The following is a 26,376-nucleotide window of genomic DNA, read 5'->3' on the forward strand; positions in this document are numbered from 1 at the left end:
GGTCTGAGTCCTAGTGACTCTACAGGACAGAGAATGGGGTTTCCCACATGTGCGATCTTTACAGAAGCAGACTGTCACAACTTTCTCCCGCAGAACAGCTGGTGAGTAGGCCTTTTAGGGGGCAGTAGAGTGCTTTTACTCACTGTATTCCATTGTTTTGGTTACAGCAACTAAGGAATTACTGTACCTGGTGGGGTGGCGGGTTATTCCTTGGACTGCTAACCACAAGCTCAGCAGTTCTAGACAAGCAGCGGCTCCATAGGAGAAAGGGGAGGCATTCTGCTCCTGGAAAGCTTTATAGTCTGAGAAACTCAAGGGAGCAGTTCTGGTCTGTCCTGTAGGGTCACTATGAATTTGGAAAGGACTCCAGAATAGAGAGTTTTGGAGTAGCAGAGAAAAACTCTCCACCCACAATCTCATCAATGAATCTTCAATTCATTGTTTTAGCATGAATTAATAATGCTTGGAGTAAATGGGTTCAGATGGCCTTGTTTCCTAACAATCCTAAGGCAAAGAAAGGATTGTGGAAATACTATTTATTCACCCTGAAGAACCATTTATATTAAATGTGTTCATGGTTTTTGAAATGACTTAGTAAAAGCTGACATTTACAGAGCACATCCCCTAAGCCCTCTGGTGAATGCTTTTATTTGAATTACCTCCTTTAATACTCACAAGACTCAACTCTATGGAAAGGATTATTATTGTCACTTTTTTAAAGGATTAAAAAGCTGTGGTTGCCATCTTAGAAAACAAAACAAACAAATAGCTGCAGTTGAAACCCAAGTTCAAACAGCTAGTAAGTGTTGGAACCAGAAGTTGAACTCCGGCAGACCAGCACTGCACCACTTTCCATTGTGCTCGCCGTCCCTGCTTTACATTGCAGCTTCCAAGCCAGGTGGTCTCCATCCGCCTTCAAGAACAGGTTCCCTTCAACACATTCCTTCTGTCTAGAACCCCAGTCACTGCAGCTCTTCACAGTCACTGGCTGATGTTTGTGACTCCATCCTCTCCTTTTGAACTGCCTCACTTAACGACTATAGTTGCAACTCTACTGTCAATCCCATAATCCCATATACCTCACTTTCCTCCTTCCTTTATACTCCATGATCCTCCATTATAATAAGCTTCCTGCGAACGCTCTCAACTCCCTTCTTCTCTTTCTGTCATTACTCTCATTGAAAATGCCCAACTCTGGTCAAGCCTAACTCTTATTTTTCTGGAGAAACTACATATGTAGGCTGGATGGTTTTGCCTGAAATTTATGCCCATTAGCCTCAACTAAGGAGCCCTGGTGGTGTAGTGGGTTACTCCTTGGGCTGTGAACTGCAAGGTCAGAAGTTTAAAACCACCAGCTGCTCCAAGTGAGATAAAGGAGGCTTTCTCCTCTTGTAAAGATTCACAGTCTCAGGAACCCACAGGGGCAGTTCTACTCTGTCCTAGAGGACCGTTAAGCTTCAGAATCAATTAGATGGCAATGAGTTTGGTTTGGAACTTCAAGTAGCTGCTAGCGAGTTCTGACACCCCTCTCCACCCCAACTTTATGAGTTATTTAATCAGGTTCTTTGCAAGAAATCTAGGACACCAATTTGTGAGGATAAATTCCATTTGTTGACTGTGAAGGTAGCATTCAAGTAGCCTTGGAGCTGGGGAACAGCTTCTAGTTTGCCAGAATTTGGGAGTCCACGGATTTCTGATGAGCCTTGTGCTAATCTGTGATCTCAAATCTCTCCTCGTCCGTGTCAAATATCTCGCCTTCTTGGTGTCTGGGCTTCCGTAGCTTATTCTTCTTGAAGGAGGTGTCCGTCAGATGTCTGGGGATTTTCAGATCACTGGTCTCAATTTTGGTAGAGGTGGTGGCGATGACCAATTTCTGGTGCGTTCTGCTCAGAGGAGATCGATTGAGGGAGAGAGGGCCAGTCACCAGCAGCACGCCCCTGGCCAGCTGCTTCAGGAAAACGACTGCCTCGCCTCGGTGGCGTCCCGCCTGGCTGATCAGAACAGTTCCCTGTCCCCGGGGTTATGCTGGCGGGCGGTCACCTCCCATGCTGGCCACAAGGCTTTTCCCAGTGGCTGCATAGCTTCCGAGCCACGTCTTCTGTTGGGAAATCCGGCCTTTTGCGCAGCTTAACCACTCAGGTACCACCATGCTTGTCGCCCCCAGGTGGCTTTGTGACAGTCGCCAGGGCTTTATCATCCTCCCCAACCCTGCCTCTGGCCGCTGAAATCGTCCTCCTGTGCATGGCCTTTCTGGAATAACCGGAGAGGCGGAGACCAGCCGATGGGTTTCGGCTGCAATGGGCCTTTTTGCCCTTGAGTTCAGCCTTCTTCACTTGGCACTGGCATCTGCTTTCGTGACTTTGGGCCTCTTCTCCTTGGTGCCTGGCTGCTCCTCCCCCCCCCCCCCCCTTTCACCCGCTATCTGCTTTGGACCATGCCACAAACCCAAGGGAGAAAAAGGAAAGAAAGAAATCTTCCCTGAGCATGACCGATCAGTCTAGATGGCAACTTGACGCCCTCACAGTTGGGATGGTGAAAGATTAAGGTCGGAGATCCACTCTTGCAGAGAAGAGCGGCCATTCTTCCACCTGGCCGTTTATACGTGTCTGGCATTCGCATCCCTTTCATCCTGCTCAAGGTGCCCCCTTCATAGTTTCTTTGTGTAACACCACCTGAGCAATCCCTCACGGAGTCCTGGTGGCATGGAGGGTATGTGGTTGGCTGTGATCCATAAGGCCAGCAGTTCAACACTCCTCTAGTTAAGGTTTTGGAAACTCACAGGGCCATGATGAATCAGCATCACATCGATGGCCATCAGTTTAGCTCTCCCTTACTTCCGTAGTACCTGTGACTTTGCCTCAAGCTTTATTGAGGAAATTAAACTATTTCCTCTTCAAACGTACAAGCCGTTCTATATTTGCACCCATCTTCTCTGTGGTCTCTTCTAATATGATAAAGAAATGTCCCTGTTTCTGCCAAAGGCAATCTTTCTACCCTTCTTGAATTGTTCCTAGTTATTTGCCCCCCTCTCCTTTATCACCAACATTTCCTTCTGCTTATAGCATAGAAACATTTTCTCTACATCTTTTTTTTCTCCCATTTTGACCGAATGTTGATGGTCTTTTTACATGTCATTTTTGGCTTAGAAACTTTTTGATGAATATTCTAACATTAATTCAAAGCATGTAAAATAAAACCGACCTTCTTTATAAAAACCCAGCAGCGGTGGCCCCTCACTCTCCTACCCAGATTTCATCTCCATATCTTCTTTCAAAAATCCATAGTCTGGAATAGAAGGAAGAAATGGAATTAGTAAGTAATTGTGTCCATGAACAAACTGGACGGTCCCTGGATGCCATGATTGAACATTTTAACTGAAGATCCTATAGAAGAATTTTAAAAATCATTTTATGGGGCTTGTACAGCTCTTATCACAATCCATCCATTCATCCATTGTGTCAAGCACATTTGTACAGCTGTTGCCATCATCATTCTCAAAACATTTTCTTTGTACTTGAGTCCTTGGTATTCTCATTTTTCACCTGCCCCCCACCCTCCCGTCATCACGGACCCTTGATGATTTATGAATTATTTTTTCATGTCTTACACTAACCGATGTCTCCCTTCCCCCACTTCTCTGTTGTCCATGCCCCAGGGAAGGGGGTTATATATAGATCATTTTGATCAGTTCCTCCTTTCTTCCCCTACCTTTCCCTTACCCTCCTGGTATCACTACTCTTATTATTGGTCCTGAGGGATTTATCTGTCCTGGATTCCCTGTGTTTCCAGCTCTTATATGTACCAGTGTACATGCTCTGATCAAGCCAGATTTGTAAGGTAAAATTGGGATCATGATAGTGGATGTGGGGTGGAGAAGGAAGCATTAAAGAACTAGAGGAAAGTTAAATGTTTCATAGGTGCTATTCTGCAGCCTGGCTGGCTCATCTCCTTCCCATGACCCTTCTATAGGGGAATGTCCAGTTACCTACAGATGGGTTTTGGGTCTCCACTCCGCACTCCTCCTCATTCACATTGATGGGATTTTTTGTTCTGGGTCTTTGGTGACTAATACCTGATCCTATTGACACCTCAGGATCACACAGGCTGGTGTGCTTCTTCCATGTGGATTTTGTTGTTTCTCAGCTAGATGTCTGCTCGTTTATTTTCAAGCCTTTAAGACCCCAGACACTATAAATTTTGATAGCCGGGCACCATCAGCTTTCTTCACCGCATTTGCTATGTACCCGTTTTGTCTTCAGCGATTGTTTTGGGAAGGTGAGCATCATGGAATGCCAGATTATTAGAACAAAGTGTTCTTGCATTGAGGGAGTACTTGAGTAGAGACCCAATGTCCATCTGTTACCTTATTCTTAACATATAGATATGAGTACATAGATCTATTCCTCTCTCAGTATATATAAATACTTTCACATATGTACATGCCTACATTTAGGCCTCTATAAATGCCCTTTGCCTCCTGACTCTTTCCTCTATTTCCATTTATGTTCCTCTTGTCCAAGATCATGTTTGGCCTTCTTTTGGGTTTAGTAATTCCTTGAAGCTACATTGCCCTTGATTAAGCCCCACTAGGCATCCTGCACCCTCCTCTCCATTGATTTTAGTTCACTTGTTGTTCCCTTGTCGCTAGGGTGGTTCCCCCCCTCCCCTCCACCTTCCCTTCTCCCACCTCCCGTTCTCCTGTGCCTCTCCTAGAATCATTGGTCCCATTCTTTTCATCTCTGAATTGTTTATCCTGCCTATATTATCTATATAGATATGCAGAGACATTAATAAGTACAAAAACTAGGCAAAGCCAAACAAAGCAACAAAGGAAGTCAAGACAACACAATAACAATAAAGAAAACAACAAACAAAACCAAAATAACAACAAAAAGAATGCCACTGACAAAAATGGAAAAGCCTATAAATAATTCAATGTCTGTTTGTTGACCTTTATGAGTGTTCTCCAGTGGAGTCTGATGGGGTGCCACACTTTGACTCCAAAGTTTACTTTTGGTATTTCCTGGGGATTTCATCACTTTGCTACCCTTGCTGTTCTGTTGCATGCCCTTAATGTTTCACTTGTATGATGGGGTCAGATTGTGCACAATTCCCAAACTGTGTCTCCAGTGTTGTCCCCTGTAGCATTATGGTTTAGTGAGGGACGTCGTGTCTCGTGGTAGGGCTGACCCTATGGCCTTCTCTTTGCATTGTGTGCTCTGAGCAGGAATATCCTCCTCAGGGCTTGTTGGGCCAGGATGTGTTCCCCTCCCTCTCCACCCTTCTTCATGTCTCCTGTGTGCTCTAAGCAGACATGCCCTTCTCCCCAAGCTGTAGCTTCAGTGCTGTCCTCGGAAGTGCACTCTTCTATAGAAGAATCTTGATCTAAAAGAGAGAAAATATAGAACATAATTAGAATACTCAGTGAATCTAGACTTTCTGGACCCATAAGACTGGACGAACTCCTGAAAATATTGTCCTGACATAATTTTTACACTGCAGATCTCAATTAAAACTAAACCCTGAAGGTTTCTAAAACCAAACTATTGTTTAGCATAACCAGTAAAGAATGTCTGCCTCAAGAATTGTGCTTTATAAAGATCTTTCTATAAGGATCAAATTGACAACAGCAACTCAAAAATCTAGGCAGGCACTGAGGGGAGAATAAGTTGATGTTAATGGCAGAGGAACAACTTGGACCAGGTGGTTGAGGAAGGTTGCACAACTCCAAGAATGTCATCAGTGTCACAGAATTGTACAGGTAGAAACTATGGAATTGGTGTGTGTTGTGCAGTCTCAACAACAGCAAACATATAATAATATCAGTATATATACACATATATGCACACACACATCCCCAATCTCCCCTGATCCCATATCATCCTACAGCTATATTTTTTGGCTACAATTCACAATAAAATTTCTCAAATACCCATGTTCACTTATTTTAACTCCAATTTGGTCTTCAACTATTCCAATTTGTCCCCACTAGTTCATTGAACTACCTCCTGCAAGGTCAGTATTGATCCCCATAATGTCAACAATCCAATGAGCACTTCTCTGTCCTCAAATTAGTTGCAATTTCAGCAACATTTGAGATAGTTAACCTCTTTTTCCTTCTTGAAAAGTCCTTTTCCTTGGTTTTTGTGGCATTACTGGCTTTCCCTGTTGTCATTCAGTCGTCTCTTTTAGAGACTTTCTTTTAGTTGATCAGGAGTTGGTCCTGGTCTTTGATCTCTTACTACATTTCTTTATGGTTTGGGAGAAATTATTTCATAGCTTAACATACCACCTGTGAAATTGAAGAAAGAACTAGGACACAAAGGACATTTATAGAGGTCTAAATACAGGCATGTACATATGTATATATATAAAATGATAGGGAAATAGGTCTATGTGCATATATTTCTGTGTTAAGTATTAAGGTAGCAGATGGACATTGGGCCTCTACTCAAGTAGTCCCTCAATGCAAGAATACCTTGAGAAGCAACAAAGTCCACATGGAAGAAGAAGGTGCATAGTGGATACCCAAAACCCATCTGTAGACAATTGGACATCCCCTTACAGAAGGGCCACAAGGAAGAGATGAGTCAGTCAAGGTATAGTATAGCACCAATGAAACATACAACTTTCCTCGATTTCTTTTTTTCTTCTTCCTCGAGTTCTTTAATGCTTCCTCTCCCCAAGCCCCCACTATCATGATCCCAATTCTACCTTACAAATCCAGCTAGACCAGAGCATGTACACAGGTACAGACAAGAGCTGGAAACACAGGGAATCCAGGATAGATAAACCCCTCGGGACCAATAATGAGAGATACCAGGTGGGTAAGAGAAAGATGGGGGGAAAAAGGGAGAACTGATCAAAATGATCTACATATAACTCTTTCTCAGGGGACCGACAACAGAAAAGTGGTTGAAGGGAGATGTCGGTCAGTGTAAGACATGAAAAAATAATAATCATTTATAAATTATCAAGGGTTCATGAAGGAGGGATGGTGGGAGGGGAAGGGGAAAAAAATGAGGAGCTGATACCAAAGCCTCAAGTAGAAAGCAGCAAATGTTTTGAGAATGATGATGGCAACAACTGTACAAATGTGCTTGACACAATGGATGGATGTATAGATTGTGATAAGACCTGTACGAGCTATGAATAAAATGATTAAAAAATACCCTGTGATGATTATTTTCAAATATTAATTTCTACCTCAGAATCTTCCCTAGAGTTCCAATGGCCCATTTGATATCTGTAGTTGAATACGTTGTTGCTGGATGCTACTGAATTGGTTCCAACTCATAATGATTCTATATATAACAAAAGGAAACACTACTGGTCCTGTACCATCCTCACAATTGTTCTTATGTTTGAGTCCATTATGTTAGCTCATTTTGCTGAGAGTCATGTTTTCCCCCCAATGCTCCCCTATTTCACCAAGGATGATGTCATTCTCCAGACTAGTCTTTCCTGAGGTACTTGAGATGAAGCTGTCCCGTCCTTGACTATAAGGAGCATTCTGCTTGAACTTTTTCCAAGACAGATCTGTTTGTTCTTTTACTAGTCTATAGGACTTCCAATACTCTTTGCCAAAATCATAGTTCAAATGCATCTCTTCTTCTTAGGTCTTCTTTAATCAATGTCCAACATTGACATGCATAGGAGGTGATTGAAAATACCATGGCTTGTCAGACACACCTTAGTCCTCAAAGTGACCCCTTTGTTTTTCAACACTTTCAAGAGCTTTTGTGCAGCCGACTTGCCCAAAGCAATGTGTCCTTTGCTTTCTTGAGTGCTACTTTCAAAAGCATGATTGTGGATCCAAGAAAGATAAAATCCTTTTTTTTGTGTTCCATTTGATAATTTCAACTTTTTCTCTTTTTATCATGATGATACCTACTGGTCCAGTTGGGAGGATTTTGGTTTCCTTTCTGTTGAGTTGTAATCCACACTGAAGACTACAACCCTTGATTTTCATCACCAAGTGCTTCAAGTCCTTCTTGCGCTCAGCAAGCAAAGTTGTGTCATCTGCATATGGCAGCTTGTTAATTAGCCATCCTCATATCCTGATGCTGCATTTTTCTTATATGATCCATCTTCTCTGATTATCTGCTCAACATGCAGATTGAATCACTATGGTGAGAGGATATAAACCCGATGCTCACCTTTCCTGATTTTAAACCAGACGTCATCATGTCTTCCTTCTGTTAGCACAATTGCCTCTGGATTCATCTACAAATTCCACCTGAGCACAACCAAGTTTTCTGGAACCCTCATTCTTCTGGGCTATGCACACAGCTGAATGCCTTCACATCTTCCTGGTATTCTCTGCTTCCTTCAAAGGTCTATCGGGCATCAACAATGATATCCTTTGTTCCATTGTCCTCTTTTGAATCCAGCCTGAACTTCTGGCACCTCCCTGTCAAGTACTGCTGCAACCATTGTTGGATGATCTTCAGCAAAATTTTACTTGCACGTGATATCAATGAGATTGTTCTATAATTCGAACATTCTTTTTGGTCACCTCTTTTTGCAACAGGTACAAATATAGATCTCTTCCAGTTAGTTGCCATGTAGTTTCCTCCAAAATTCCTGGCAGAGACAAGTGATTGCTTCCAGTGTTTTATCAGCTTGTTGGAACATTTCAATTGGTATTCCATTAATTCCTAGAGCCTTGTTTTGAATAGGCAGGACATTCTAATTCTTCAATTTTAGCACACATTTTGCATCATTAAAGTGATATAGTCTGTCAACTCTGAAGTGTCCACCCTCTTCCTTCTCTTCAGTTACTCTCAGTCACAGTACTGTTTATGTACTTTTGCATTTATCCTACTAACTTCTTTTTCTTGGCTTATATATTGTCTCTGTCTTGAATTAGATTATAATCCTATTTATTGGATTCTCACAATTTTCTATGCAATGTTCTAAACACTTTATAATTTTAAATCTTGTAGGTCTATGACAAATCTCAATATGATTTGATATCAAGGGATATTTACTAGGTGTTACTATTATGTTCCATATACTTAATATTTATATTTGCTTATATGTGTCCTCAACACTTTTTAATTTGTGGGCACATTTCAATTTATTAACAACCTGTGATGTGTAGGTAACACTATCTTACTTGCTAAAAGTGAGGACTCGAAGCACCTGCTGATGTTGATCAAGGAATGCAGCCTGCAATATGGATTACAACTCAATGTAAAAGAAAACCCAAATCCTCACAATTGGAAAAACAGAAAATACTGAAGTTGTCAAGGATTTTATCTTGCTTGGATCCACAATCCATACTCATGGAAGTAGCAGTCAAGAAATATCTTTCAACTGTTGAAGGGCAAGAATATCATTTTGAGGGCTAGGTGTGCCTGACCCAAATCCTGGTGTTTCACTTGGCTCATACGCAAGTGAAAGGTGGACACTGGATAAGGAAAATCAAAGAAGACCCACTGCATTTGAATGATGGTACTGACAAAGAATGTTGAGAGTGCCATGGACTGCCAAAAGAGCCAACAGATTTGTCTTGGAAGAAATACAGCCAGAATGCTCCTTAGAAGTGATGATGACATACTTTGGACGTGTTATCAAGAGAGACCAATCCCTAGACAAGGACACCATGGCTCTTAAAGTAGGAGGGCAGATGAAGAAGAAAAAAGATGAAGACCCTTAGGGTCGATGGAATGACACAGGGGCTTCAATGTTGGGCTCCCACATAACAATTGTGAGGTGGTCCAGGACGGGGTCGTTTTATTCTGTTGTACAGAGCCACCATGAGTCAGAATTGACTTGACGGCACCCCACAACATACTTAATATTTATATTTGTTCAAAAAATTATCTTAGCATTTTTATTTAGTTGACACATCTTGATACATTTCTTTTAGAAATTGTTAAGTAGAGAGACGGGGGTAAAAATGTTTTGAAACTCTCTACGAGGCATATGAGAGGTACCCTTGAGAATTGCACTGGACAGAATGGAGCTTTCCTAGTACACACTTTTCCCCACTAGGTGAGCATTCAGCAACTCCCTCTGAGTTAGTGCACCCAGTGGCATTGCCTGGGAAGGTTCTCTCTGGTCAGTGAATTTTTTCATAAGAGCAGTTTCTTCAAATCTCGATTTTTGTTAAGGCTGACTTAAGCATGTGACTGTGGAATTTTGTTTCCTGATTGGGAAAAATGTTGAAGAAACTATTGTAATGTTGAACATAGTTCACAATGGCAGTGCTATGGGAAAAACTCCAGTGTCTGAGTGGTTTTCTTATTTCAAAAGGGAAAATGTTCATTGATTCCAAACTTCCTCCTGGATGAACGTCAACTTCCCAAAAGGATAAAAATGTGGACTCAGTGCATTTGGAGTTTGTTCCAGCAGGTCAGACTGCTAATCAAGATTTCTATCGAGAGGTTCTGAACAGATTGCGTAACAGTGTGTAACAAAAAAGGTCTGATTTGTGACACATGGGGGACTGGTTTTGTCACCACAACAATGTACCTGCTCATGCAGCCATCTCAGTGCGCCAGTTTTTGTCAAAGAACAGCATGCTTCCATTGCCCCACACACCACACTCGCCTGACTTTGCTCCATGTGACTTCCTCTTGTTTCTGTGAATGCAGAGGGACATGAAAGGACAGTGATTTGAGGAAGTGTCAGAGGTAAAGAAAAAAACAAGGGAGGTGCTGTCAGCCATCCAAACAGATGAGTTTGGAAAATGTTTCCAAGAATGGAATTGCAGATTTGATCAATGTAGTAAGTGTAATGGAGAGGACGTTGAAGGTGATAAGGTTGTTTTGTAAAGAAAAAATTTAATACATAGCTTTGGGGAATAAAAAAATTCTGGGTTTTTTTTGGGACCCCTTCATATACCATGAATAAGTGAGTGCTTAAAAAAATAGGTAGCTTAAACTCGTTTAGTTAAACTAAACTTCAAGTTCTAAAGACAGACAAGGCACAGCACACTTCCAGGTTGTCCCCATTATTATACTGGTGTGAGGCCAGTGGGAAAAGGCTGTAGTTAGACGTGGTATGCCTCATGTGATGCCTGGTTTTTAAGTCAGGGTTTGCTCTGCCCTGTAATTCTAACTTTCTAACTTGTCCCCTGACTTTGGGTTCTTCTGGGAAGCAGCAACATTATAACTAGGTTTTAAGTGGAAAATTGTATCATATAAGTTTGTATAAATAGCAAAATTTAGAAAAAATATATGTTATATCAGTTTGTCAACTGAAGCAAGCACAAAGGAGGACACTGGACATTTTTGAGATTGTTTTCAAATCCTGATGTATCTACTTAAATGCTTAGTACAATATATTTTCAGAAAATAGTGGTTTGATGACCTCTTCAGAGTACTATGTTTCTACTCTTAATTGCAGTGGCGTCCCTACACGAGAAAGCTTTTGTCAGCTATGATCAGTTACATTTTCAGTTGCATAAAAACAGATTATAGTGGAAAGAGCCTGGGGTTTTGGAATTAGACAAACTTGAATAAAAAGTAGACAGGAGGCTCACAAATTTTTGATCTTGGATAAATTACTTAATTTTTCTGAGATGCAGTGTCCTTATCTAGAAGACGGAGATCATAATATTTATCTACAGGATTTTTATAATTATTAAAATATAAAATAGGAACTGCTTACTAACAATGCCTTCCTCCTCTCTTCTTAATCCTATATTAAAAACAATACATTTACAACTAAAAAACCAAACACTGCCATTGAATCGATTCCAATTCATAGCGACCCTATAGGGCAGGGTAAAACCACTGCTGTGGGGTTCTCAGACTTTAACTCTTTATGGGAGGAGAAAACCTTGTCTTTCTTCTACTTACAGCTAAAGAGATGAACTATTTATTAAGGGAAAGATAGTATTGGCAAACAGGCAGCCAGTTCTAGAGAAACTGCTAGGGCTATTTTTAGCTTATATGTCACTTCCAATGAATAATTGGTTCTTTCAAGGTTATAGATGAATAGTAATGCAGAATACTTCATATGGAATACACGAAATCTTGGAGATATTGTCTTGGGAAAAAGAAACCTTTCAGTTAAACATCTACCAGCTATTACTTCAAAGTGAGCAAGGTTCTTGAGATAACAAGAAGGGGCCTTGTAGAGATTAATATAGTTGGTGTGCACAGTCTTGAACCATTGTACAACCCAGTGTGGTTTAGAATAGAATGAGGGCTTAGTTTTCAACAGTAGGGGCAAAGCTTCTTCAGGTATTCAGACAAAATCAGATCAGATACTTTGAAGACAAATGACTGGCGATTGCATACATAGTGTTTTAGGAGTAGTTATTCGTCTCTCTACCACTTTTAGGAGCCTTGATGATAGTATATAGCTTGGCTATCAATCTCCATTCAAATCCACAGGCCACCTACATTCAAGCCCTGGGGGCCTAGTGGGTTATGCCACAAAGTCAGCAGTTCAAAACCACCCCAGCCACTCTGAGGGAGAAAGATGAGGCTTGCTACGCCTGTGAAGAGTTAGTGTCAAGAACCCCACAGGGGCAGTTCAACTGTGTCCTATGGGCTCAACTATAAGTTAGAATAGATTGGGCAGCAGTGAGTTTGGATTTTCAGTTTGGCCATCAGCTGCTGTGCAGGAGAAAAGGCCTGGCAATCTGTTCCAGGAAAGACTGCGCAGTAAGGTGCCATCAAGTTGGTTGACTCATAGCAACCCTATGTACACCAGAATGAAACACTGCCTGGGCCCGTCTTCCTTAAAACTGTTTGAATCCATTGCTGCAGCCAATGTGTCAATTCGTGTGTCAAGGGTCTTCCTCTTTTTCACTGCCTAGATGACATTTTAGAAAACCTTATGAGCCAGTTCTATCACATCTTATAGTATTGTTATGTGTTTGAATTTCACACCATGGTGTGGTTTGGGTTGAGTTATAGGTCAGAATAGACTCAGTATACAACTACTGTCTTTTAAATGATTGACCTCTTTTGTGTTTTGGGGAGAATTTTTTTTTTTAAAGAGGGCAGATCACTTGGGCTTGTTAGTGGAATTTGTGTGCTAAGAGCAAAAAGAAGAAAAAAAAGTGAGAAGAATTAATAAATAGAGGCAAGTAAGCAAAAGCAAATACAGGGAAGTAGTACAGCAGGGATACTCAGAAGCAAGGATGTTGTGATTTCTTCTCAAGAACTTTGCACGATATTGTGAGGGGGCTAGTTCCTGAAGGACATCGTGCTTGGTCAAGTGTAGGTGGTCAGTGAAAAAGAGAAGACCCTCATGGAGATGGATTAACCTAGTGGCTGCAACAACTGGGCTCAAACATGAGGATTACAAGGATGGTGTAGAGAAGGATTGCACTGTTGCAAAGCTGGTAGTTAGGACTCCAAACCAAACTCTCTGCCATGGAGTCCATACTGACTCGTAGAGACACCCTGTGGGTTTCCAGGACCGTATCTGCCAACGAGAGTAGTAAGCAGCCGTTCTCCCACACAGCTGCTGGTGTTTTGAACTGCCGACCATGCAGATTACAGCCCAACACAAAACCACTACACCACCAGGGTTTCCTCAGAGCCGACCGACAGGCTGGCTGGCTGGCTGGCTGACTGACTAACAATAAAATGGAATCTAGAAAGGCTGCAAGCATTTAAGGTTGACAGCAGCTCCAGCTGTGGGCTTGACTACTTGTTAGGGCGCTGCAGATCGAGCAAGACGCAGCAGTCACTTAGCACCTTTGGCTCCTGGCCAGCCAGACCACGTTGATAATCTGTCCAGCATCGTTTTTGATAAAAATCGAACGCAGCAGCAGCAGCGGCGATTTGAGAGGAAATAAAGTGTTGATACTCCGATACCCATTTTAAAAACTCCACCAGGATTTGCATTTGGAGAAAAACAAAACGGTAAGACTGATTTTTTTCTTTAAAAATTTTCGATTACAGGAGATTTCCCCCAGTAATTCAGGGAGAACGTTTCATTGTAATTTAAAAGTTTGCCTGCTAGTACTAGGCACTTTTTAAGAACTTGAGAAAAGCCATAGATCTTCACTCTGAGACATTTTATATCGAACCCTTAGAATTGCGCTGGAAATCCCCCCACGGGACTTTCGTAGTCCTAAAACCACCACCAACCTCCCCAGCTTCCAATTTTCTACCGCGTCAACCTTCCCTCGGAGTAGTCCAATCAAACTTTTCCTTGTTAGACCTCCTCCCCGAGTTCTCAGCGAGAAAGTCCGCCGAGAGTCACATGGTCAACCTTGTCCTTAATGGCGCTCCGTAATCCTGCTTCCTCCTCCCCCTCCTTACCTCCGCTAGCTCCGCCCCGCCCCATTCTCGCGCCCCTAACTCCAAGTCTGCGCTTGCGCATCTCCAGTTCAGACGCTTCCACTTCCTGTCTCCGGTACTCAGAACACTCCTCCCCTCTGTTGGGGCCCTTGGCTGAGGGGCTCCTGGTGGCTGCCTTATTAACTGCCTGTCTGAAAAATTTGCTCCTCCCATCGATTGGGCAATTTGAGCCAGCCGCTAAGCGGGTGACCCCTATCAGAGCCTTTGCTCTGGAATAACCATCTCAGAGTCCACCTAAGGACAACGCATGCCAGGGGAACGAGCGATTCGGACGGTTTCCAAGTCGGGCCGTCGCAAGGACAGCCTCTTCCTCTCGGCCTTCCTCCGCCCCGCCCCCACTCGCAGCCCGGCCGCGCTGGTGAGTGGCGGGCGGGAGGGCCGACGGGCGGAGGGAGGAGGGGGAGCTGAGGGAAGGCGGGTCCTCGGCGGCGAGATAGGTGGGGGGAGGGGAGGGGAGAGCCCGAGCGCTGGAGTTGGTGCTGGGAAACCCGGGGCTAATGTTGACAACAGGCTCGAGGTGAGTCCCGGGGAACCTCCTGCCCCTCCGCTCCAACGATCGGGAGGGAGCGGGGCTGAGGGGCTCTGGCCTAGACCCCCTACTCCCTGAGGGACTCCAAAGGCGACTCCGCACCCCAGCTCTCCGGGGGTGGGGAGCAGTAAAGAGACGGCTGGTCCGGCGTCGCCCTCCTCAGAGCCTTCTCCCGGAGGCTCCCATCAACGCGGGAGCTCCGGCTCCGGGCAGGCATGAGGGGCGGTAGAGGAGGTGCCTGCCCCGCTCCCCGGGGCTGGGCCTCGGCTCTGGAGGCGGGCAGCCCGCCGTGGCGGGGTGAAGGTGTTTGGGGGCGTGGAGTGGAGCGAGGGGAGGTGGGGGAAAGCTCCCCGGGAGCTGGGAGGGAAAGCGAGGGCGAGTGTGTGGGAGGATGTGGAGTGGGGCGGCCAGTGTGGGGCCGAAGTTAGGGTTGGGGCAAAGGTGGTCCGCGAAGGTGACCCGTGTAGGTAGCCGGAGGAAGAGTTGTGGCGGGGAAGCGTGTTTGGTGTGGGAATGTGAGGGAGCAGCACGGGGTTGTGGGAGCTGTGTGGCGAGGATGGGGTTTTGGTGTCTTGAGGACTGTGGACCTGGGTCCTTTATTTACATCTATTTGCCTTCGGTCGCACAGGCTGCTTGATTGTTCACGTTGCCTTCGTTCCAAGGCTCCAGGCACTTGGCTCGTTAGAGCTGGTGGACTAACGAGGCGACCCCAGGATAGCTGGTCTCCGGGTTGGCAAAGCAGAGGCAGTTTGGGGTACTCACTGGCGGATCATCAGTTCTCTTGCGCTCATAGAACTTCGGACAAACTATCAATCACCCTTTTCATGTACCATAGCCTTTAGGGGTTTGGGAAAATTGTAAGAGCCCTCAAGAACAGTAGTTGTGAACTGTGCTGAAATTTGTAAAAGCATTGAGGTTTTTATTCTAAGGACATTCTGTAAAGAGTCAAGTCCGAGACTGGGTACATAATGCCCCTGTGTGAGTCTACCTCTTAGCCAGAACGTTTCGAATAACGGGGTGTTAAAAGGTAGAAATGTTCTTTCTCTGTAGTATTTTCAGAGCCGCCTAATTGTGATTTCATACTTATTCCATATGGGGCTTGCAAAGGAATGTTTTAAAGGGAACTGCCCCTGTTGACTCTACTCCTCCACTCATAGTACCTGGTTTACCAATAAGGTAATTTTACTTGGAAGTTCAGTGTGTGTTCAGAAACTCAAAATATGCAGCCCCACTCATCTACTAGGATATTGTTTTGGGAGCCAAGAAGGTCGTTTTCAAGCTTGGTTTCCTTTTCAGGGCTGTCTGAATCTAATTTTACTTGGTGAAATATTTTGTGTGAATGCAATTTTCCGTAGTAAATTTTTTTGTGAGACTTTATCATTCTAATAAAAAGATCACTAATTGTTAACCTTGATTATTTAATGTTCTTTTTTCACTTGTTAAGCTTTTTGAAATATTTGAAGTAATGCATTTGGCTGTTTAAAGCATGGGTTTATTACTAAAGAATCTTAGCATTGTGATACATATAATTCAATACTGTTTTATTTTTTAAATGGATGTAATACAAACATGTACTGATCTAGGTTTTGTCATTTCTGTATTTTATTTGGTTTTCTAAATATTCAAACCAGGTTGTACAGTGGAAGAGAACATTGGAGGGTGAGTCTTGGCAATAACCGCCAAACTAAATGTATAATCTTGGACAGATCATTCTGTTACATCCTCAGTGCAGAAATTGAGAATGGAATCCAGCTTAATTGGTCCTTCTGACTCTAAAAATCTCGTATGACAGACTTGTCAGTGTTCAACGTGAGAAAGAATTCAAATGTTTATTGCCCCCTTCATGTGGTTTGCTATACTAGGAACTTTGCGTCAAAAGCTCTAAAGACAGGTAGCATATTTCTCATTTGTTGAGGAATAAAAATAAACTGGGAGAAATAACTTGTCCTATCTCCATAATCAGCCTAGGATGCAAACTTAAAAGTCTGTATCACTCTGAAGGTCCTGTCACTACAGGTTGGTTACCTATTGCTTGTACAGGGACCTTCAAATTTTTGTCAAATTTTTTGTTGACTGAAATTTGGTCAAGTGTACTTTGGATATATACTTACAAGGATTATATGATTCAATGACAGTAGTAGTATCAAGATGTAAGGGCCATCTTTGAGACTTTCTATCATGTTCTAGATTATCATGAATTCCTACTATATTTTATATAGTGGAAACCTATGACAAACATTTATGCTATTGAGTCAGGAAACTTTTCGTTCTGTTGAGCTGGTAGATAACGCAGCTTATGAGTTTACCAGGTTTCAAGCTCATTTCTTAATTTAAAAAATTTAATAAGATTTAATTTTATCTTTAAAAGTAATACATTAATTGGCAATTCTGATTCCATTCTTTATATTATCTGAGAACTGTTTACAGTGGCCCTACAACGTCATTTATTGATACTTCACATAAAAAATACGAATTCAGTATAATTAGTATTTTCATTTTTTATGCATAATGACTAATACCTGTAAATAAGATCATGTTTACGTGGGTATTATGTCCTTACACTTTTCAGCCAGAAACTGGCAAAAGTTAATAACATGATGTAAAAACTGTTTATCCATTAATTATCAGAGGATTCTTTGTACCCCAACATTCAGAATTGTATCATTTGCCCTAGTTAGGATCTCTTGCCAAGTCTTTCAACTCACAACTTGGTGCTCCTAGGGTGCTTAACGGTGCTTGATGAGAGTGTGGGCTCAGATCCCAGCTCGCTCTTCATCCGTTGTAGAGACCTTGGTCAAGTTACTCAGTTAAGTCTCAAGTTTACTCATTTATAAAATAAGGAAAATAATACCCACCTCATGAAGATTTTAGTATTAAATGAGATAACGTAAGTCAAGTGTTTCACATAATGCCAATGGGCGATACCTTGTTAGTATTATCGAAGTATGATAATACTTTCATATGAAAGGTGGACCCTTGATTGAAGCTGTACAAGAATTGTTAATGAAATTTCCACATAATATATTGTAAGTACTGTCTTGGCACTTGAAGGAGTGTCAAATATGTAAATATTTTTTACATCTTTAAAATGTTCACTGCAACAGGATTAAGAGCCCTTTTTGTTTTGTTTTGTTCTGAGTTCCACCAATGGGGTTAACTAAAGCCTTTGGGTGTCCTCATCAGAATGAATGCATAGAGCGAACAGTGCTTCTCAGCCTTCCTAACGCCGCCGCCCTTTCATACAGTTCCTCATGTTGTGGGTCTGACCCCCAACATAACATTATTTTCTTTTTTTTTTTCATAACATTATTTTCGTTGCTTCTTCATAACTGTAATTTTTTACTGTTACGAATCACGTGACCCCTGTGGGTCATGACCCACTGGTTGAGAACCACTGGCGTAGACCATGGAAGGAGAGGAGAATAAGAGTGTTAAAGAGAAAGGGGGGAAGGAAGAGGTGGCAGAGAGAAGGTACAAAGTGTGGCATGCGTTTCCAAAAATTACTTAGAACGCTTCTACTGCCTTAGGTTGTCTTTCTCTGATAACATTTTATAATAATGCTGAAGTTGTGTATTTATACACTATTTATTGTACATGTTTGCTAACCTACTTTTTACTGCTGTAATTAAAAACCAGTATTTGAAAATACCTAGGAATACTTTAGCTTTTAATAAAAATCACGAAGTTTATGTAAGTTGTCCTAGTCATCTGAGGAGGACCCCTGTTGGCACAGTGCTTACAGTGGCTGTCTACAAGCTACTCCTTGGGAGAAAGCTGTGGCCTTCTGCTTCTATAAAGATTTACAGCCTTTGGGAAAAACGAGGAGCTGATACCAAGGGCTCAAGTAGAAAGAAAATGTTTTGAATTTGAGAATCATGATGGCAACAAATATACCAATGTGCTTGACACAGTGGATGTATGAATGGATTGTACTGAGTTGTAAGAACCCCCAATAAAGTGATTAAAAAATTTTACAGCCTTGGAAACCCTCTGTCCAATGGGATATCTGTTAGCCAGAAGTCACTCTATAGCAGTAGGTTGCCCCCCCCCCCCCCCAATACTTCTTAAACAGAAACCTATTTTGAATTTCTGAGTGTGACTTTCAGATGATTTAGGAGTTAAAACATAAAGCACTATCCAGAAAAGACACTATATTAGGCAAATAATTTTTCTGGGCTTAGAGAAATAGATTTTTAGGGAATACAATTTTTTGTTTATTAGTTTTGTTATTTCCATTTAATTTTATAGAACCATTACTACAGACAAATGCTATCCAATATTACTTCCTGTGATGGTCAGATATTCTGCATCTGCACACCCATTCTGGTATCCACTAACAATGTGTGGAAGGAACACTTGAAATATAGAGAGTAACTAAAGAAATGAATTACAAACTTTATTAAGTTATTAATTTGCATTTAAATAGCCACATTTTTCCAGTGTTTGAGCTTCTTAATCAGGGTGATTTTGGCTCACAGAAGACTTTGGGCATCATTTTTGGTTGTCATCCGTGAAAAGGGCCAGGTAGCCATTACTGATGTCTAATGGGTAGAAGTTAAAAGACTTCTTAATATTATACAGTGCACAAGACATCACTCCTCAACATAAAAGTACCCCCTAAGTGTCATTTATGTCAAGGTTGAGAAACTTTAGCCTAGTAGTAGTTATTGTATTGGTAGGTATAACAGAATTTACAGATTTTATAAGCATTTTAAAAAATAGTTTTATTAGAGGCTCAAACAACTCTTATCACAATCTATACATACATCAATTGTGTAAAGCACATCTGTACATTCATTGCCCTCATCATTCTCAAAACATTTGCCCTCCACTTAAGCCCCTGCCATCAGGTCCTCATTTTTCCCCCTCCTTCCCTTCTCCCCACTTCCTCATGAACCCTTGATAATTTATAAATGATTATTTTGTCATATCTTGCTATAAGCATTTTTATAGATTAAAATTGACTGTCACTAATACTAGTCTAATTTGGCATAGTTCACAGTTTTTGCATTTGAAAGTTAGATGAAAAGGTTAAAGGAGTGGGGTGAAATTGAGCAGTAGTTTGTAGACTATAAGAAGCCATTTAAGCTCCATTCTAGGACTTAATGAGTACTCTATTGAATATTGTATGAGATAATGGACCAGTATCTTGTACCATTCTGAGGAAGGTGGGTTAAAACGGATTCAAAATGTTTTTTAGCTATATACTGATGTATTTGTGATTAAATGACATTGTTTTGAGGTTGATTTTAATGGTTATATCTGGGTAATGGGTACGTAGAGGCTCCTTTTGCTGCGTTTTCTACTTGGTTGTATGTGTTTGAATTTTTGGTTATAAAAAGCTAAAAAATTGTTGTTTTTTTTGCCTAGAAAATGAATAACTAGTAATGAGAGAATGTGGAATGTGACCTGTAACTTGTTTTTCTTATAGATAAAGTATTTATTTTGTATGCATTTAATTAATCCCTCACAAATGCTTAGTTACAGTACATTAATATTTCCTGTTTTAAAGTGTTGCATCACTAAATCTACAGTACTGACATTCTTCTACTCTTACAGATTGTCCTGGGTAACATAATGCCAGCTGAGCGTAAAAAGCCAGCAAATATGGACGAAAAAGAATCTTTATTGAACAACAAGGAAAAAGACTGCAGTGAAAGGCGGCCAGTGAGCAGCAGAGAGAAACCAAAAGATGATATCAAGCTTCCTGCCAAGAAGGAAGTCATTAAGGTCCCAGAAGATAAAAAGAAGAAACTGGAAGAAGACAAAAGGAAAAAAGAAGACAAAGAACGGAAGAAAAAAGAAGAAGAGAAGGTGAAGGCAGAAGAAGAATTAAAGAAGAAAGAGGAAGAAGAAAAAAAGAAACACGAGGAGGAAGAGAGAAAGAAGCAAGAAGAGCAGGCAAAGCGCCAGCAAGAAGAAGCAGCTGCGCAGCTGAAGTAAGAACGTGTGTTTAATTGTTGATGGGAAGGGATGACAAGATTGGGGTAGTTTAGGAGAAGGTGATTAGAAATAAGACTTACTTGAGAATTGGAAGTACCTTATTTTACTTGTTTGGTTAGGTTTGGTGATGGGGAGGTAAGCCTCAGACAATTTAATTATTTAAAATAAATATTAGTAATAATCTTTTAAAAGTATTTTCCTGAGGTCTAGGATAATTGAAATTTCAATTAATTTTTTACATGATAGGATAATAATCTTTTTTAGTTGAAAATTTTATTTTTAAGAGGTACTGCTTGTTGAATTCTTATTAGCATAATAAACTCGTGAAAAATATCAGGCAGCCTTTATGCGAAGAACACAAAGATGAACTAGTAATTGGTAATCCAGTGTTCGTATGTAATTGGGTGAATTCCAATAGATAGTTAAATGTTGGTGTTTCCAGAGATAAGTATAACTTTTCCATGAACTTATTACAGCTTTTAGTAGAAAAATCAAAGACTTTTTCAGAAAGATAAAAATTGACTTTTCTAGAGAGTTAGGTTTAAAATTTCAAGTCATATTTTTAATACCAGTCTCTCCACACCCGCCCATCTTTTTACTGTGAATATAGGTAGATTTGTTCTCAGCTGCTTCCTCCCCTTTGTTAGATTTTTATTAAAGGACATTCATGTGATAGTTCCTTTTCCCAAATTTTCTAAATCACATATGAATTTTCAGACCCTAAACCTATCTAGGTACCAAGAATAGAAAAACCCATCATTTCAAAATGTTTTTAATATATTCTTTTATAATGCTTATTCTTTAAGTATTGCTTTGTGGACTTTTTTTTAGGTCTTCTACTTGCTCAATGCTTTATATACTCAGGCATAGTATGGTATGTTTTTCATTATGTGTCATGTATTTTATCCATTTGGCTTGCCAGTTGGCAGAATTATTTTTAATTGTAATCTAGTTCAACCTTCCCTGCACTACCACATTTGGGTGTTATCAATATCTAGAACTCTTACTAAGTCATTAATAAAATGCCTTTAAAAGTGGTGCCTTTTGTATCTTTCATTCTTGGGTTTAGAAACTTACATAATTACTTTTCCATTGGCTTTCACTCTGATGAGGTTAGTCAGTGAGGCTTCAAAATAGGCAAGGTATTTTATTTACTCATTTGTTTGTTTTTTTAATTTAGAGAGAAAGAGGAGTCTCTTCAGCTTCATCAGGAAGCTTGGGAACGACACCAATTAAGGAAGGAACTTCGTAGCAAAAATCAAAATGCACCAGACAACAGACCAGAGGAAAATTTCTTTAGCCGACTAGACTCCAGTTTGAAGAAGAATACTGCTTTTGTCAAGAAACTAAAAACTATTACAGAACAGCAGAGAGACTCCTTGTCCCATGATTTTAATGGCCTAAATTTAAGCAAATACATTGCAGAAGCTGTAGCTTCTATTGTGGAGGCAAAGCTAAAAATATCTGATGTGAATTGTGCTGTGCACTTATGCTCTCTCTTTCACCAGCGCTACGCTGACTTTGCCCCATCGCTTCTCCAGGTCTGGAAAAAACATTTTGAAGCAAGGAAAGAAGAAAAGACACCTAACATTACCAAGCTAAGAACGGACTTGCGGTTCATTGCGGAATTGACAATCGTTGGGATTTTCACGGACAAGGAAGGTCTTTCCTTAATCTATGAACAGCTAAAAAATATTATTAATGCTGATCGAGAATCCCATACTCATGTTTCTGTGGTGATAAGCTTTTGTCGACATTGTGGAGATGATATTGCTGGACTTGTACCAAGGAAAGTAAAGGGTGCTGCCGAGAAGTTTAATTTGAGTTTTCCTCCTAGCGAGATAATTAGTCCAGAGAAACAGCAGCCTTTCCAGAACCTTTTAAAGGAGTACTTTACGTCTTTGACCAAACACCTGAAAAGGGACCACAGGGAGCTACAGAACACTGAGAGACAAAACAGGTGATTTTCAAATGTTTCTCAGAATTGAGAATTTATTTTGGAGCTCATACTTAAAAAATGTAAAGTCTTCATGCCATTGAAAGAACTTACGGAAAAGGGCTCATTGCAGGTGATTTCTTAACATTCCAGGAAATTTATAAGTGTAATATTTGTGTGAATGTAAGTCTACAATAGAGGTGGTTTCTGGGCTTAAAGGGAATCTGACAAGTATATGGGAGCTTTCACTTTGTGGGCATGCTTTCTTGTAACTTTTAAAACTGCTAAAAATCGAGAGGTACATTTTTCTGTCACTTCAACTTGTCACCTTTAACCTTTTCTAAATTTTGGTCTTGCTCCCTTGGCGTAGTGTTTGTGCATTGGATTGCTAGCTGCAAGGTCAGCAGTTCGAAATCGCCAGCTGCTCCACTGGAGAAAGATTAGACTTTCTACTCCCCTAAAGAGTTACAGTTTCAGAAACCCACAGGGACAGTTCAACGCTGCCCTTTAGGGTCACTGTGGGTTGGAATCGACTCAGTGGCAGGGAGTTTGAGTTTTCTGTAACAGGTTTTCTTTCACTGTTATGTATTTTAACTTTTTGATGTTATTATTTATATTCTCTTTAAAGAGTGGAGTCATTCATATTAGAATGTTGTGTGCAAAATTCGTTATGAAAAAAATTTCCTAAATGCAACTATGTAAAGTTTGTACAGTTTTTTTCTGAAAGCATCAAGTTCAATAAGGTACGATGCCTATGGCACAAGTACACATGACTGGGGGTGAGGGGCAACCTTGATTACAAGATAGAACAGACTGGCATGTAGCACTGTACCCTAGAAGAATCAGTGAGGTAGAAGTTGATGCATTGCAGGCTGTAGGTCAGCTTTAATGGAGGGGAGGTTTAGAAAAGAGCTGAGGCATTGGGGGGAAAGGGGAAGCGCAGCATATGAATGGATACTTTGCAGCTGTGTACATTGCGTGGCTGAACATCTGAAATTGCTATTGAAATGGCTGTTCAGGAACTAGTATGGGACAGTGTCCTTTTCTGTTCCCATAAGTGCACTAGGGGAGCCTTGATTTAAATGATTACTGCTGGGAGGTGATTGGTTTACTTAGAAGAGCATTTGTGCAAGTAATATTGGACAAGGTAATAACCATATGTGCAAGTAAGATTGGACAGTACTATCAGGACAGGGTTAAGACAAGTGCAGAGACAATATGGTTAGAGCCTCGTGACTGAAGGTTACTTAGAGGTGAGAAGAATTTAAGAGCGCATTGGTACTCATCAGTGATTTTTTTTTTAGTCATTTTATTGGAGGCTCGTAGAACCCATCATAATCTATTGTAACAATTACATTTGTACATTTGCTGCCAGCATCATTCTCAAAACATTCGCTTTCCACTTGAACCCTTGGTATCAGCTCCTAATTTTTTCCCCTCTCTCCCCCTCCCTCATGAACCCTTGATAATATATAAATTATTACTTTGTCATGTCTTATACTACCCGACGTCTCCCTTCACCTACTTTTCTGTTGTCCATCCCTCAAGGAGGAGGTTATATGTGGATCCTTGTAATCGGTTCCCCATTCCCACCCCACCCTCCCAGTATCGCCACTCATCACTGGTCCTGAAGGGATCATCTGTCCTGGATTCCCTGTGTTTCCAGTTCCTATCTGTACCAGTGTACATCCTCTGGTCTAGCCAGATTTGTGATGTAGAATTGGGATCATGATAGTGGGGCGGTGGGGGGACAGGGAAGGAAGCATGTAAAAACTAGAGGAAACTTGTATGCTTCATTGTTGCTACACTGCACCCTGACTGGCTCATCTCCTTGTCACCCTTCTTTAAGGGGATGTCCAGTTGCCTACAGATGGATTTTTTATCTCCAATCTGCATTCTTTATTCACAGTGATTTGATTTTTTGTTCTTTGATGCCTGATACCTGATCCCTACGATACCTCGTGATCACACAGGCTGTGTGCTTCTTCCATGTGGATTTTTTTGTTTCTGAGCTAGATGGCCACTTGTTTACCTTTAAGCCTTTAAGACCCCAGACGCTGTATCTTGATAGCAGGGCACCATCAGCTTTCTTCACCACATTTGTTTATACACCTGCTTTGTCTTCAGCGATTTTGTCCGGAAGGTGAGCATCATGGAATGCCAGTTTAATAAACAAAGTGTTTTTACACTGAAGGGGAGTTCTTGAGTGAAGGCCCAATATCCATCTGCTACCATAATACTAAACCTATAAATATATACACATAGATCTATTTCCCCACCCTACTATATAAATATATTTACATATGTATATGCCTATATTTAGACCTCTATAAATGGCCCTTTGCTTCCTAGTTCTTTCCTCTATTTCCTTTTATTTTCCTCTTGTCCCACTATCATGCTCAGCCTTCATTTGGGTTTCAGTAATTCCTCTCAGTTACATTGCCCTTGATCAAGCCCTAACCAGGCCTCCTACACCCTCCTCACCACTGATTTTGGATCACGTGTTGTTCCCTAGTCTCCGGGTTTGTTAACACGACTTCCTTTCCGCCACCTCCCCATTTCCCATGTCCCCTGGAACTGTCTGTTCATGGTTTTCTCCTCCAGATTGTTTATTCAGTCTATCTTATTTAGACAGACCTGCAGAGATAATAACATGCACAAAACAAGACAGCAAAACAAAGCAACAAAGCAAAACAAAGCCAATGACAAAAGAAAAGCCTGTAGATAGTTCAGGTACTGTTTGTTGGCTTTTAGGAGTGTTTTCTGGTTGAGTCTGATGGGGTGCCACACCTTGACCCCAAAATCTATTTTTGGTGTTCCCTGGGCACTTTGTTTCTTTGTTCCCCTTGCTGTTCTGTTGCACACCCTTAGTGCTTTGCCTCACTGTGGTTGGGTCAGATCAGGTGCAATTCCCACACTGTCTAGTGTTGTCCCTGTAGGGCTATGGGTCCGTGAGAGATGTCATGTCTCAGAGGGACAGGCCATAAGGTTTTCTCTGTGGATTGGCTGCTTTGAGCAGGGACATCATCCTCAAGTCTTGGTGAGCCAGGATGTGCTCCACTCTTGCTTCCTCCCCCTTCGTTTGCTCCCATATGCTCTCCTCAGACATATCCCTCTTCCTGAGCTGCAGCTTCAGTGCTGTCCTCTGAAATTCTTCAGGGTGGAGGGGCAAGTGTCCACATTGTTGGGATTGGGGCCTGTCCCTCAGACATCTCTATTGATTTCCTGCTCCATGCCGGTATTTTGCATTCACATCTTGGAGCACCGGGTTGAAGTCTGATCCCTCTTTCTTTACCCATCAGTGATTCTTAAAGAAAAAAAAAAAGTTGTCATCTTTCTCGGCTGTTGAATAGGGAAGATTGTTTTAAACTTTGGGGAGAGTAGCTTAAAAATTTGTATAGTCAGTAATGCATTAGAAGCTGTATGGTGGTTCTTTAATTCTCATCTCTTTAAGGTTTCTTACTGTGTGCTTTTTCAAGAACATGAGAATTATTAAAAAGCCACCATGTTCCTTTTTAATCCATTAGTAGTGGTTACGAGTTGGGCTGCAATCCAGCAGTTTGAAATGATCAGCCACTCCTGAGGAGAAAGATGAGACTTTCTACTTGCCTCCTAAAAAAGGTAGTCTTGAGCTCTCTGGGAAACTCACAGGGGCAGTTCTGTCCTGTAGGGTCTCTGTGAGTTGACAT

The 26,376-nt window shown here is 41.3% G+C and overlaps 1 protein-coding gene, 1 long non-coding RNA gene and 1 pseudogene across 4 annotated transcripts in view; 1 reads left to right on the plus strand and 2 right to left on the minus strand.

Annotated features, from left to right (window-relative positions):
- Positions 1-833: 833 nt before the first annotated feature.
- Positions 834-2,927, minus strand: LOC142451714 (large ribosomal subunit protein eL6 pseudogene; annotated as a pseudogene).
- Positions 2,928-4,730: 1,803 nt separating this feature from the next.
- On the minus strand, positions 4,731-14,202 carry LOC142451300 (uncharacterized). The gene is made up of 3 exons (XR_012784982.1): positions 14,067-14,202; positions 10,483-10,592; positions 4,731-5,385 (listed from the first exon to the last, which is right to left on the minus strand). It is a non-coding gene; the product is annotated as an uncharacterized LOC142451300 (long non-coding RNA).
- Positions 14,203-14,676: 474 nt separating this feature from the next.
- UPF2 (UPF2 regulator of nonsense mediated mRNA decay) overlaps positions 14,677-26,376 on the plus strand; it is a 110,021-nt gene continuing 98,321 nt past the window's right edge. For all 3 annotated transcript variants that reach the window (XM_075552384.1, XM_075552385.1, XM_075552386.1), the window contains exons 1-3: positions 14,677-14,796; positions 20,368-20,747; positions 21,932-22,711. In XM_075552384.1, coding sequence (XP_075408499.1) covers positions 20,386-20,747; positions 21,932-22,711 — 1,142 coding nt within the window. In that variant the 5' untranslated portion in view covers positions 14,677-14,796; positions 20,368-20,385. The remainder of the gene's footprint in view (positions 14,797-20,367; positions 20,748-21,931; positions 22,712-26,376) is intronic.

The sequence above is a fragment of the Tenrec ecaudatus genome, chromosome 6 (genome assembly GCF_050624435.1).
Source record: "Tenrec ecaudatus isolate mTenEca1 chromosome 6, mTenEca1.hap1, whole genome shotgun sequence".
NCBI lineage: Eukaryota > Metazoa > Chordata > Mammalia > Afrosoricida > Tenrecidae > Tenrec > Tenrec ecaudatus.